At 47.0% G+C, this 15148-nt stretch overlaps 1 protein-coding gene across 1 annotated transcript; it reads left to right on the top strand.

Moving 5' to 3' along the window:
* Positions 1-605: 605 nt before the first annotated feature.
* LOC135806301 (tyrosine-protein kinase HTK16-like) lies at positions 606-14953 on the top strand. Its single transcript, XM_065320471.1, has 13 exons — positions 606-1353; positions 4654-4900; positions 5953-6026; positions 7354-7491; positions 8393-8548; positions 9044-9071; positions 9730-10034; positions 10874-10927; positions 11114-11206; positions 11910-12095; positions 12724-12815; positions 13123-13249; positions 14381-14953. Exons 1-13 carry the CDS (start codon positions 781-783, stop codon positions 14591-14593), a joined length of 2286 nt encoding a protein of 761 aa, XP_065176543.1. The 5' UTR covers positions 606-780; the 3' UTR covers positions 14594-14953.
* Positions 14954-15148: the final 195 nt, after the last annotated feature.

Raw genomic sequence — 15148 nt, 5'->3', positions numbered from 1 at the left:
TAAGTGGCACACAGAAGATGCCAACAATTCTGAACTGCTCCAGCAGGTATCTTTTCGGAAGAATCTTCATGATTGGCTCACAGCAACAACAACAACAAAAACTTCTACACTCGAGCTCTCAGCTAGCTACGTAGCTAGCTTGTTGTAGGATCTTCGAAATCGGGATTTTTTTTGTTCGGCCGGGACGCAGAACTATATCGATCGCGATCACATGCACAGGCTTCACAGAATCACAGCTCAATCGACGTCATGAGTACAGCATGCATGCAGCGCAGGTGCTCGTACTGTCGTAGAGTCTACTGCCGGACAGCGGCAGGATGACGTGAGGCGCAGCAGCTTGTAAGTAAGTAACTACTTAGTTAGTTAGTTGTAGAGGAGCACCTGCATGCTAGCGCTATAGCCGCGTCGAATACTTTTGGGCGCGCCCGATCCCACTATCGCGCCGGCTCCTGGAGTCCTGGTCGCAGGAAGTCCTTTGTACCGCGGACGAGTTGTTTCTTTACGACTCGCATGGTTTTGGCCTGTTGCAGATACCACTGGATACGGATAGTCGAGATACAACTACAAGTCGTAGATCTACTCAACGAGTGTTGTCCGAACGGACCACAGCCTCTGCTTTTGCGTTTCGCCGCAAAGAGGGAAGGCAAGCTGTCATTTGTCAGTCCCCGTCTTCGTTCCCATCCCAGCCAACGAAGTTGGTTGACCCCACTGGGGCCTGGCTACCAGGTTCAGCTCATAGGTTTCTCCAGCAATGAGGTGAATGAGCCGAAGTGGGGAGAGATGGACAACTGCAGCAGATTCTTTCATGGCAAAGTCAATCGCGAAAATGCGACGAAGTTACTACTTTCTGGCCAGGTGAAGCCTCGGGACGGACTTTTTCTTGTCCGTGAGAGTTTACGCTCCCCGGGTTACGTGCTCTCGCTGGTCTTTTCAGGCCAAGTATACCACTATCAAATCTCAAGTCGCGAGGATGGATACCTTCGAATAGACGACGGTCCTCTATTCAAGAAATTGGACCTTGTAGTTGGACACTATCGCGTTCAGCCCGATGGACTTCCTTGTCATTTGACAGCTGCAGCCCCTGGTGGCGGACCACCCCCAACAATCGAGGCCCCAAGGCAAGCAATGGAGTTTGGTGGTCCTTCTCTGCATCAGGCTTCATCAGAAGGAAGTGTACCCATCATACTGCGACATCTTGCTGAACGACCACAAGATGTGAATTGTAGGGACATGCATGGTTCCACACCTCTGTTAGAGGCAATTCGAAACGGGCAGGAGTCTGTGGTGAAAGTGCTTTTGTCTCACAGGGCAGACCCGACCATCAGAGATACCAATGGCAGCACAGCGCTCAAGGTGCGTAGATAAGATTCGTTTTAGTTGTGTGTGTGTGTGTGTGTGTGTGTGTGTGTGTGTGTGTGTGTGTGTGTGTGTGTGTGTGTGTGTGTGTGTGTGTGTGTGTGTGTGTGTGTGTGTGTGTGTGTGTGTGTGTGTGTGTGTGTGTGTGTGGTGTGTGTGTGGTGTGTGTGTGTGTGTGTGTGTGGTGCGTGTGTGTGTGTGTGTGTGTGTATGTATGTGTGTCTGTGTGTCTGTGTATGTATGTGTGTGTGTGTCTGTCTGTCTGTCCGCCTGTCTGCGTGTATGTGTGTATATTATGTGTGTGGGTGTGTATGATGATTAACGTCAATTTTGTTCATTCACTTCTCATTCTCGCACTGAATTCACAGTGAACATACAATTCAGTCAATACATATGCATTGTAATGATGATCCATTACAAAAACTACAGTCATACCATTTCCATAGAGATTGGCATACATGTACATGCAGGCTGCTTTACACAAGGCCACACAGAGTTGATTTGCAGCAGCAGAAATATACTTAGCTGTGAGTGTACAAAAGAGGGTAGAATCATGGATCTACCGTTATGGCACTCGATGGCAGATGCCTTTATGGAACCACCTCATCAGACTGGTTTGCCCGCATAGCAGGGGTCTGGTGAGATCTGCTGTGATCTCGAACTCGTCAGTCACTGAACTGATTTTATTGTAAAGAAGACACGAACTTAAGAGTGTAAAGAAAAGTATGGCAGGGTAAAGAGCCGTGGAAGGAGAGCCACTGGACAGCTGGATAGTGTATCAATAAGCGCACGAGGGAAAGGCTAGACAGTATGTCTCTAGACATCAATAGGTATTGTACGAAAGGCCAGTCAATAGTACTAAAGAGTGAAGTCAACCGCAACACAGACAATAGCTTCAGACAATCATGACAGGCTTGACACAGATGATACAACAAGATCCTGATGGTGCTGGGGGTCGTCTGCAGAAAATAGAGCTAAGCCGTGCGAAGCTTTGAATGCTGGCCACACAGATTAAAAATAGGGAAGAACCCCACCGACTGACCCAAGTCCAGCTTAGCGAAATGGCCCGAAACAAGGAGCCACTCTTGGCCATGTGCTACCATGCAGGGCATGTACAGCAATTGTCAATGTGATATACAGTAAAACCTGTGACTAACGACCACCCCTAGGGGCCAGAAAAAGCGGTCTTTAGTGGCAGGTGGTCCTTAGTTAGAGGTTTGCACCGCACAACCATATATGAATGTTAGACCGTCCGTGCCTGGCGAAGTGGTCTGTAGTACCAGGCTGGTCGCTAGTCATGGTGGTCTGTAGTACCAGGCTGGTCGCTAGTCACGGTGGTCTGTAGTAGCAGGCTGGTCGCTAGTCACGGTGGTCTGTAGTAGCAGGCTGGTCGCTAGTCACGGTGGTCTGTAGTACCAGGCTGGTCGCTAGTCACGGTGGTCTGTAGTACCAGGCTGGTCGCTAGTCACGGTGGTCTGTAGTAGCAGGCTGGTCGCTAGTCACGGTGGTCTGTAGTAGCAGGCTGGTCGCTAGTCACGGTGGTCTGTAGTAGCAGGCTGGTCGCTAGTCACGGTGGTCTGTAGTAGCAGGCTGGTCGCTAGTCACGGTGGTCTGTAGTAGCAGGCTGGTCGCTAGTCACGGTGGTCTGTAGTAGCAGGCTGGTCGCTAGTCACGGTGGTCTGTAGTAGCAGGTTGGTCGCTAGTCACGGTGGTCTGTAGTAGCAGGCTGGTCGCTAGTCACGGTGGTCTGTAGTAGCAGGCTGGTCGCTAGTCACGGTGGTCTGTAGTAGCAGGCTGGTCGCTAGTCACGGTGGTCTGTAGTTACAGGTTTTACAGTACCGTAGAATCCCGCGGATAAGCCCATGGGCTTATCTGTTTCACAAGGACATTTCGGTGGGCTTATACGAGAACATGGGCTTATACGCGGGCATGGGCTTATACGCCGACACCAAGTTGTGCTATTGAAAAGTACCAAGGAAGTGAGAAGTACATTGCTGAAAACCACTGTGCAAACAAAAACAACCGATGATTGTGCTGAAATGTACGAAAAAAGCTATAATGTGCATGACTACGTACCTGGTATGGCCAAGAGTCCATAATTTATGGACTCTCGGTATGACCTAGGCCCATGGGCTTGTACGATGAAGCTTTGTGATGTTCGAACAAACCCTGGGCTTATGCGCGGGCATGGGCTTATACGCAGGTGGGCTTATCCGCGGGATTCTAAGGTATGCCATTATCAGTCCACGCTGGCTGGTGGGGACCTTTTCACATGTAGCCATGTTAGTTGATGTACTCATTCCCTATACATGTATGGGCATGCAGTAACATGCTACCCTAGACCGGGCCTAGTACCTTCCACCTACAATGTAAAGGTTCTTGGCTGCTTATTTGTCAGCTTTGTTACTCAAATGGACACCACGGTATCTAACCAGCGGTATCGTTGAACACTTTGCGAATGCATCCGTTAGTCACCTTTTCCTCTTCAGTAAATATATTGTGTACATTTAATCACCGGGTTGTGAGAGTCGCCCCTATTATGTGCTTAGCTAATCTTCTACGAACAGCTAGTCGCAGTGATACCGTCAGCTTTATAGTGGGTATGATCAGGCGTTTCCCCATTCGAAGCCCTCAGCTCGTGCATGGTATCTCAAGAATGCTTCTGCGAATCCCACCCAAGGCTGCTAGTGCTTCCAAACCCCTCAGCACTAAAATTATTATGCTTGTACCATTGCGTTTGTGTCACTGTGTGTGTGTGTGTGTGTGTGTGTGTGTGTGTGTGTGTGTGTGTGTGTGTGTGTGTGTGTGTGTGTGTGTGTGTGTCAAAGCAGCGTGCTGTCTATGCTGGTTACCCCAGCAAGTGTAGGGTGTGCACAGGTAACTGTCTTGGCCGTTTTATGCCGATGTACTCTGTGTGGTGTAGACCAGGTGTGCATTGGTGGTCGATTCACATGGCTTCGCCAGTTGTGTGGATTAGACAGTTATCTGGCATAAGTCTTCATCTGTCTCATTCAGATCTTGTTCGCTTTCGTTGCTATAAGAGAAAATCTGTGGGTGCACATCCAGTGCATTTGCAGATTTGCGTGCTTCTCTTGCGACGGGCGCGTACACACTTCTTGTACTTTCTTTCTGCGCCATGGCTGGCAAACGCCCCCTCCTCATCTATATTGGCACTTATTCATCTTTAGCCACTGGAAGGTGTAATAATAATAATACATGGTACATGGTGTATGTGTGTTTGTTTGTTTGTTTGTTGGTTTGTTTGTTTGCTTGTTTGGGATGGCTACTTGCAATTAGCTTGCAACTACATGTGGCTACTTGAACATTGTGCGGATGCTCATTGAAGAAGGCGGCTGTGATGCTCAAGATCGTGCACCCAAGTCAGGATGGGTGCCGCTGCATGAAGCGGCTCTTTGCGGCTACGTTGACATGTGCCGGCTCTTGCTCAACCTCGGGGCACCGCTGCAGCCGCGCACACCGGAGAATGAAACACCGCACGACATTGCTCTGAGATGTGGCCAGGGACACATTGTGGAGCTGCTCGGTAAGTTCATGTCTTTGTTGCCATGACTACATGAGCGAACGTACAGTACTAGTGCTACCTCACCTGGCAGAGTGAGCCTCTAATATTGAAATATTGTAAAAGGTATACATTGATCTGAAACAGGAAATTGCCGCCTCTAATAGAGCTTTTTCAAGGATGCCGTTCCCGCGACCGCCCCGTCGCTCACCCCGAGATTGTGTTGAACAGGTCGCATGTTAAAACGCATCGAAAACTAGTATACGAAATGTGACAGGTTCGGCTCCACCAGCGCTTGGAGCGATTCTGAAGCTTGTTCTTTTTCGCCCAAGCCATGGAAGGGCTTCCTGGCAACTGCTCTGACTCAACACGAGTGTCAGACATCCAGTAGAGTGACATTCTACTGCTTCTTTCACCTCCAGGCATCCACTCCCATACAAAGTGAACGTGAACTGGGCTGTGCCTGTTCACCAGCGATCTAAAAAAATTCTCGCGCGTGACCCCAAAATTGACCGTTGGTACAACCTTGAAAAAGCTCTATATGCTCTACGCAAGTGATTAGAGCCCTATCTCAAATAGCACCCCTGTCTCTGAGAGCCAATGAGAAAATATAGTTCTGCCTAGAATAGTGCCTCCCCTCAGGCTTGTAATCAAGCGCATATGCGCACACTTGGTGTCGTTTTGCTGATGCTCTTGTCCATGTTATTGACCTGGTGGTTTCAGGATCAAAATTGCAGTTCTTGTTGCAGTGTCTGCTAAGTTGTGATAATGTGGAGCTACCATTAGACCCTCTTCTTCTTTTCATGCTGGATTGGACTTAGTTATGCCAGGGGGGGGGGGCACTAATTGCGCGTTTATGGTAAGTGCACTTGTCGCCCCTTTCAAATAGCTATCAGCAAAGTTTCCAATATCCGCCCAAGGCTAGAATCAAGGAACAATAATTATAGTTACATGCATGACAACCGTACACGTCTTCACTAAAGCGTGGATTGAACAAGACGACAGCAAAGTGAAATTTCACCCTTGAGCGAGATTTCTATGAGATTCCCCTTTATGGTGTCTTTTCTACTATCTAGAACGCTACAATGCCAATACTCCTCCACCGAAGAGCAATCGGCGAGACTGGCTGCATCGCAGTCTCAACCGACAGGTATGATTAGTACTGCTACAGTAACTAATACTACTAACTATGCTTTCCCATTAGAGAGGTTCCTGATAACGTTACGTTAGTAAAAAACGTAGTCGATCTGCGGAAAGTCTTACGTAAACTGCATGCGAATCTGTGTTCCGCCATACAGAGTTTTTAAATCACGTAGTTGCCCTTGGCAACTCCGAACGCGGCAGTTTACGACCAGATCGACCGGGAGAGAGTCATAAATTTGTACCCCAATCCACTTGCGGACCAGCTACGTTATCAGAGCCCTATCTACGTACTCTACATAGACAACTTTCCGTAAGTGGAGGGTAAACTCGCGAATTCATGGGCTTTCCCCGCCCACTAACGTAGAGTTGCTCAACTTTACGTAGTGCGGAACCTCTCTATTGACCTAGACTTGCTACTCTATCAAAAATGTGCTTTTCAAGAGGCGAAGAGTTGAGTCATATCAACTCAAGCAGCTAACAGTCTACATGACACTACTTCCCTCTCTTCACACCTTGAGCACAAACCCGTATATGCCAACAGTAACCCCTGCGTTATCCGTTATCACCCTCCTGCAGCAAATTCCTGGTCAGGACATTGCTCGTTTTACGGCCAATTATTTAGAATACTCACTGAATTCCCTGTGCGCTTGCTATACTCTGCGATGCCAGCGTTGCAGCTTTCTCTTTCTCATCATCACTTGTCTGATGATTACTATATGGGTATGGTACTCTTGAGTAGCAGCTAATTTCAAGTGGTCTTTTGTCTTCCAATTTGTTATGTTTAAAATTCTCTGCACTCGGCCTACTGAGCACTGTTTCAGCAGCTCTTGCAACCTCTCTGTGGCTATGGTGCCATCGTGAGAATAAAGAATTTAACCTCTCTGTGGCTATGGTGCCATCGTGAGAATAAAGAATTCAACCTCTCTGTGGCTATGGTGCCATCGTGAGAATAAAGAATTCAACCTCTCTGTGGCTATGGTGCCATCGTGAGAATAAAGAATTCAACCTCTCTGTACTAGTACAATGCATATATACTTTAGCCTTTGTCAACACCAGCTTGCTATAGATTTAGCACTAGTGTACAGCTCAAAAGCAGCAAATCGAACGCAGAATGGGGCCTTTATGTTTTGCAGTACTGGCCTGCCCTGATAGTAGTGGATCTCTCTACCCATGCACTGATAGGTACTTACGTCGCTTTTGAGTCTGCGAAAGTTAGTGTACGGTATCTGCACCGCCCGGGCTTTGAAGCGCTCAGCATCGCTTTATGTGTAGGGTGAATTTCACTAACTAGTTGCATGCCCTGGTGCTGTTTGTTCTTGCTGCTTTTCCTCCAGGGAGCTGTCCTGCTGTTGCAGAAGACAGGCATGCGCGATGGCACCTTCATGATCCGTCCAAGTTCTCGCACGGTCGGCTTCTACGCGCTTTCTCTTTGCTTCATGGGAGAATGCTTTCACTATGAAATCTGCTCCATTGTGAGTTGGCGTGGCACACTGACTGCACTTGAAATACACTTTGTGTTTGGAGTATTGCTGGCAGTGGTTCCTTTCCACAATTTCATTTTGTTTCCACTTTCCAGACATACCACCCCTTGTTTACTAGCTCCGTGCGTCAGAAATTAAGCTTTCAATGCAGTGCAGTTCAGTTCAGATCTTGTCAGGGACTGTGCCACTGTGGTGCCTATAAGTTAGGGATGTGTTGTCCTCGATCATGCAGGGCTGTTTAGCCTTTTGTCAGTTTACTACGGTTTACGATGAGCTCAAAACCTACAGTATGTAACTGTGATCTCTTTCTGATGGGTAGCTGCATAGTGTGCTGCCTTCATTGCATACTGGTATGCTGCTTCATCCGTGCAGCCCGGAATATGAAAGCCCCCACTTTCCCCCGTAGTTTGAAGGTAGCTTTCAGGTGGAACTGAAGCTCCTGCACCCACGATTCAGAGAGCACCCTGGGATTCAAAGGAATTGTATGCAAACTAGCATGCTAATATGAGAGACTTATTGGTCCTGTCTTCTTTCTTTAATAATTTTAAAATACTATTGCCTCAACATCCAAGTTCTAGATAGACTGTTTTGATTTACCGTAAAGTCTTGTATAAAGGCCGCGGCTTCTATGACTTTCTTGGTGAAATTTTGCAGGCTTCTATACAAGACAGGTATTTTTATGTATTTCAACACTAAAACCAGGCTTATGTGTGATTTGATGGGCCCAAAATTGCGGCTTCTATTCAAGGGCGGCTTCTATTCTAGTGTGCGGCTTTTATACAAGACTTTACGGTAGTCAAACTCTGCTGTTTTCAAGACCAAAAGAAATTGCTTCAACACACAGTAACAACTTTCCTCTCTTTTCCTTCTGCGATTGTGTACTTTCCATCAGGGCGACTACCAATTCTTTATTGATGATGGTCCCTACTTTGATGGCTTGGAGTATCTGATTGACTACTATAAAGTGCGGTCGGATGGTCTTCGGACGACCTTGCTAGAGCCAGTGCGTCCCGATCGTGCTGGCACTGCCGCCGGCAGCCCCATGCTAGTAAGTGTGCGTAGGTAGAATTTCTCATCATGTAGTTTCATGTAGTATGGGTGTTAAAGAAATTTGTAACATTTTCATAGAAGATTGACCTGTACTGCATTTGGTGCATGAAGGTCCACTAGTGTCACGATCATCATAACATTGTAGTACATGCTGCCTGCATCCACAAAGGGAACTGCTCTGCGAAGGGGGTCTCAGGGATGCACGTTCACCACCCCTATGCAGTGAAGCAGCACTGTCTCTGATCCAGGTTCAAAACTACATGTATTTTGGCTCAGGCATTCGGTGGCTCATCCGTCAACAGGTACTAACTTAGGTACAGCATATACTGGGGAGGTGCAATTTTCGAAAGCTAAACTGATAAACTTGTCCTAAGATACTTGGATGATACATGTACTTGTACTTTCTACACCTATGTTATTCTACTGACCTGTTGGTTATTAGAGCTAATAAAAACAATGTTTTATTTTCTCCCCTTTTCTATGCACTACTCAGTTTGATGATCAGCTTTCAAGAAGATCTCGTAAGTACATGTTGGCTATTTCTCTTCCTGTTCATAAACACAGTGCACAATGTCAAAATGCTCGCAAATTGTGTACAAATGTGTGGGACGAAATGGGCATTGCACTATTTTAGATTTGCAAAATACCCACACTGCCAGCTCCTTCGCCAACCAACAATTGCTGTGCCTGTGTGTGGGTCGTGTATGCCTCTGCGTGCGGAGCATGCGTTAATACCAAGTTATTTAAAAAAGATTAGAAGTGTTCTGTTCTACAGTACAACGACGCGATGCAAAGTATCACTTGATCACTCGTCGCGTTCCGTAACGTGTGAGCAACCTGTTCTGCGCTACTTTCATGCAGAGAAATCACGTGGAATGTGTACTGGGAATTTCCCCTTCCAGATATGATGACACTTCTTCCTCTGTTCACCCAGTACTCCATATTGGACAGAGTTGCACTGGAATCTTGTTCCATTTCTCTGTGTTGGAAAATAGGACGAACTTGTACCTTTGAATCACCAAGACCGAAGGTGTGTGTGTGGGGGGGGGGGGAGTTGAAGAGCACGTTTTAAAATGTACATACCTGGTACACAATCACCATTACTGTGTTGTGTCTGCGTAGTCTTTCCGTGCTGGTATAATTATAATATTGCATGTATATATTCTTTTCTGGCTACAGCTCAAGCTGCCGGCCCTATGCTAGGGGCCAATACCTTCCCGCAGCCCGTTCCGTCACCAGCACCGCCAACTCGCATGGCCTCTGGCAAGAGACCATCCGCTGCGTCTCCAGCACCTCCGCCCCACGGACACTTCAGTTCAATATCATCCGATACAGAACCACCGCCGCCACCCCCAGCCGTCGCCCGTCGTGGAAGTCTCTCGAAAACACTCAATCGCGAGGACGTCACTCTTGGACGTCTGCTTGGTGAAGGAGAGTTTGGTGCCGTGCTCAAGGGTAGTTATCGTCAACGTGATGGTCGAATGGTGAGGAAAAAATTATTTGGGTCAAGCTAACATCGCAGTGTGTGTGTGTGTGTGTGTGTGTGTGTGTGTGTGTGTGTGTGTGTGTGTGTGTTCATGCCATGTGTACACGCAGGTACGTACATTAGCTGCGGCCGAGGTTTTCGCCGTCGACAGTACTTTCTCCGTCGTTCAAGTTCTGTTCTCAGTGACTGGGATACTGTCAGTCCCGGTCAGGACCTGCCATACTCTGCAAATAGTCCTCATTGTACAGTATTGTATTGTGGGTGCATTCGTATGGAGGACAGCAGAGTACAAGAAGGGAATCTTGTTTGGGATGACTCACCCTTGACGTGGAACACACACACACGCCGGAATGACGCCGTTCGTCATTGCGCGACAGACAGGGGAAGGACTATGCCGTGAATGGGTGAAAGGATAACTTGTTACAGGATAGGACAATCATGACCTCAAAGGCTGATGGTAGAAGTCATCACTTACTAGTTCCGCTTGGCCGGGGGCTTCGCTTGCCACTGAGGCTGGGACTTTCGCGTATGACAGGATGTTACTCGCCATTCGAAGTTCTCTTTTCCGTGATTTTCCCGAACACTGTCAGTCCTCGTTGGACCTGCTGCTATCTGCGCATGGTGTTAGTTCATTGGGCATGCAAGGTGTTCTCTTATGCAACCAGGGACTTTCCCCAAGGGTTTCTGGTAACAGACTCATACTGTGTGTGGCTGCACTTGCGCTGTTATTTTTTCCTAAGATAGATGTGGCAATGATTGGATATGTATTTAAACTTGTACATTTTGTAAGCTGTATTTCCCTTTTTTTGTTCCTGTGTGTGCACACGTGTGTGATAGATGGATGTCGCTGTCAAAACATTGCGTGGAGACGATGTTCCGTCAGGACAACGTGTAAGTTGTTCAGTTTTGAGAATCTGATGGCGAATGGACACAACTGAATATTGTGTACTTGTTTATGTGATTGGCCCTTTCATGCCAGTTGCATGCAATGTAGTGCATGTGCTTCTGTATGATTGATTGTGCTCAGTCTACTAAAGATCCTGTTCTTGTGCATAATGTCTGTGCTGGCATACACAGGAATTCATGCGTGAAGCCCGTGTGATGATGAGCTTAAACAACCCGTGTGTTGTGAAGCTCATCGGCGTTGTGCAATCGAAGCCTATGATGTTGGTAAGTGGCCTTTCCTGCCGCCGGCTGAGCTCTTCTTTCTCCACCAGACGCTTGTTCATCGTGTGCATGTACCGCGTAGGAATATTCATTTACCGGGTTCATGTTTGGCAAACATGTACCATGAAACTTCAGCAAAACATTACGTGCTTCCAAGGGCCATACAGTCTGTACATTATTATAGCCAAAGTACCGTAAAAGCCCGTGTATAGGCCCCCGGGCGTATAGAATAGCAGCCTCGATTTCCTGGGCGTATACAAGGGCACGGGCGTTATTTTGGAACCGGGCGTATACTTGGAATAGGGATAGCAGTAAGTATTGGGTATCAGTACCTGTACATGTACTGGTGTTACCGGCATACCTGGGCGTATACATGGGCATGTGCGCTATTTTGAAACAAAAGTGTTGTCTTCCCCTGACTGGGCGTGTACACGGAGGGTGGGCGTTATTTCGAGTGGGCGTATACAGGGGCTTTTACGGTATAGCCGAAGTACTCTATATGCAAAGTTCAATGACTGGTGTTGCACACTGTAGGGTACTAAAAAAAGTATTTTGTACCCCACTGTATGTTTTATCCAGGGTGTTTCATACTGAAGTTTCATTGTATTTATATGTTCTGGTTCTTGGCAAACACTATGATGCTGCTGTTACGTGCTATGAATGCAATACTAAGCCTTATTTTCTGTTGCACAATGTTGGTTCTTAGGTTCAAGAATTGGTTGCACTGGGTTCTCTGCTAAACTACCTGCTTGACCATGTGGATAGTATTGATGTCTCGTCCATGGAGTTGTGGGCATCTCAAATAGCCAACGGCATGCTTTACTTGGAGACGAAGAAATTCGTCCATCGTGATCTTGCAGCCAGAAATATTCTGCTATCGTCTATGACTCAGGTGGGTAGTGACAAAATGGTGTGTCAGAACATGTATCATTTTGTGAATGTACCAATCAACATGAAGTACTTGATGGTACACATGCTAAGACTGTGACTGTCATGCTTGTATGATCATTAGTTGATTGCGTTTAGCTCTGTACGCGTGCATCTAGATGGGATTCTTCTGAGTATGTGACGTTTGCTTTGCATGTGATATCATTAGGGCACAGTGTCTGGCATTACGGATACTGTGTTCACATATGCCAGAGTGCCTTTATGATGCTACTCTGCCATTGTCATGCCAGGTGCATCAGTGGTGTGTAGTGAACACCCCCGATCGCACAACAGTGACTAGTAGCACCTACGCGACTGTGGCCTCTTCTGTGCCAGCAGCTGGAGGACCTTGCTCAGTGGCCCTGCCACATTGCCCGTGTGTGTGTGTGTGTGTGTGTTGCACGGCCTGCAGTGCAAAGCCCATCATTTAGAATTGAACTTCAAACAGAACAAGACGAAAAAGAAGATTTACCATCGTTGCTGCAGGAAAGCTGCACCAGGAGTGCAATTGTAGAGCTATGTCTACTGCATGCTATTGCCAATCCTGACCCACTCCCTGTGTATATTGTATTGTTCTGCTATGTATACTGCAGGCCAAGATCAGTGATTTCGGTTTATCCAGAGCATATGGTACAGACAGCGACTATTACCGAGCTACAGAAGGTGGTAGATGGCCTGTCAAATGGTAAGGAGACTTGACGAAAGTGCATCAATCTTGCATGTGGCATTTTGGATTTTCTGCTGTCTATGTTCTTTCTAGAATGTGGCCTATAGTGTATAGAGACCAGAAAGAAGCAAAATATTGTGTTCTGAACCAAGCAACCCTGGCAGCGCACTTCTACAGCTGCGTGTACACACAAAGCAAGTAAGGGCGCTGGCCCCGGTCATTCCACCAGACTTCAATGTCCACGACAGTAGTGTAGTTGGGTTTTCAGTTTTATTCCGAATAAGCCATTCTTTTGTGACTGCATCTGTTACTTTACTGTGGTTAGGTATGCTCCCGAATCTATCAACTATGGAACATTCTCCAGTGCATCAGACGTGTGGAGTTATGGAGTGACTCTTTGGGAGATGTACTCGTTTGGAGCTCAGCCGTATGCTGATATGCGCGGTGTGGAGGTAAGTGCTGGTTCTCCTTGCGTCCATTGTGCTTAGTACTACTAGCAAGAGTCCATAAACAAGAGTGTGCAACGCCACATAAATGTCCGTCACGACTCGTTTTCAACATTACGTCATTTTCATGTAGCTGCGCGTGCAGGCCGCGACATTCGCTACATGAAAATGTACATGAAAATGAGGTTATGTTGAAAACGAGTCGTGACAAGACCCTATCGCGCGCTGCACACTCTTACTACTAGTGCATGTACGTCTCGTTTTAGTGCCGCCCGCACAACTGAGCTGACACACGCACGTACACACACACACGCTCGTACACAAACACTTGCAACTTACAGCAGGTGACGCTATGCATTTTTCCGTAGCCATGATATGTCTCCTTTGGACACGCCAGTTGTTCCTCAACAGTTTTCGCCGCTGCTTTTTGTTCACTTTTGGACAGTTGTGCCAATGTCGTTTTCTTGGTCCAGCCCAAAGAGTAAAGACGTACACTGGGAATCATTTTAGTCCAATCGAAGCTATCTAATCTGCTTTATAAAGCAAGGACTTTTGGTAGGCTTTCTTTCAGTCCGCCCTGTCCATATTTTGAATTGCTGTGAGCTTTTGTGAACCAACTACCAAAAGACTGGTGAGATTGTCCCCTGTTTTAGCATAACATTTATGTATCTATCTGTTGGAGCAGAGCAAATGGAATCATATTTCGTGATTTGTTACTCACCACTCCTTCCTAGGATACACAGTCAATGGTCTCTTTACTGCAAAATTTAATACACTCCTCTTCTTCTGACTGATCCGTAGAAAGGTTTCTTCAGACAGAGACACCTATGGTCGCGTTTAGTAGATGTGTGTCACTAGTGACAAAGTCAGCATGCTGTGTCACGTCAGCTGCACATACCGCGTTTCTTGAGTAATGATGGATGTTTTCTCTTTGTGGTCATTAGAGATTCAACTCTTGCAGTATTGCACGTTTCACCTGACGAAATCACTGTGTGTAACAGTTACACGCAGCTGTTGGTATAACTACACATGTAACAGCTGCTTTGCAAGAGATGTTTGATGCGTATGTAGTGTTTTGGAGAGCAGTGTACTAAGCATGTGAATGTCGCAATCTCTCTGATTTGACCATCTGTTTAGGTGCTGGAGATGCTAGAAAACCGAGGTGATCGTCTCGCCAGGCCCAGTTACTGTCCAGAGCATACATATCGCTTGATGCTGAAATGCTGGTCTCTGGAAGAGCGCGAGCGGCCCACGTTCAGTCAGCTATATCAATTCTTCTTGAACGATCCGGGCTTTGCAGCAATCCGCTCGCACAGTGAATTCTACCAGGACCCGCGCACACTCGTGTAACTTTCTCAGCCAGCAGCTACGCTGCCTCCCGTGCTAACGCTGTCGCAGTATATTGGCACTCGTGATGCTTCCTGTGTGTTGGGACCGACTCGCCATGGCAGTGCAGTGTCATCATTCTAACTTACTAACCTGGAACTCACAGTCATTGTGGACCACTGCAACCATCTTTGCCGAAAGGCATTTTAACATATTTTTTATATATAATTCCTACAACCTCTGCTGTCATCGCTAATGCACAACCACACCGCTATCGCTAGCTCTACCCCTATCTTCCATGTATATAAACGCATCCGCTTGGACTCCTTATATTGTGTCTTATTTATAATTTATTTTTTTATATTCAACATCCGTGGAAGAGTTGTGTAAAATGCTGTCGAATGGACACTGAGGGAGTCTAGTCTCTGATTATCTGATTTGTCTATGTTTAATAGCCCGGCTAGCCCCTGATCATGAGCCAGGCCCAAACGTATAGAGTAAAACCTGTAACTAAAAACCACCGTGACTAGCGACCAGCCTGGAACTACCGACCACTTCGCCAGGCACGGATGGTGTCTC

Source organism: Sycon ciliatum, chromosome 1 (assembly GCF_964019385.1).
Source record: "Sycon ciliatum chromosome 1, ocSycCili1.1, whole genome shotgun sequence".
NCBI lineage: Eukaryota > Metazoa > Porifera > Calcarea > Leucosolenida > Sycettidae > Sycon > Sycon ciliatum.
Note: the sequence above shows the minus strand (reverse complement) of the source record. Positions and strands in the feature narration are given on the sequence as shown.

Bases quoted from the DNA above. Each gene is read 5' to 3' on its own strand.
- LOC135806301 (XM_065320471.1), top strand. From the start codon at position 781: ATGGACAACTGCAGCAGATTCTTTCATGGCAAAGTCAATCGCGAAAAT. The intron at 11,207-11,909 runs GTAAGTGGCCTT...GTTGGTTCTTAG, and splicing joins AATCGAAGCCTATGATGTTG to GTTCAAGAATTGGTTGCACT. The intron at 12,096-12,723 runs GTGGGTAGTGAC...TGTATACTGCAG, and splicing joins TGCTATCGTCTATGACTCAG to GCCAAGATCAGTGATTTCGG.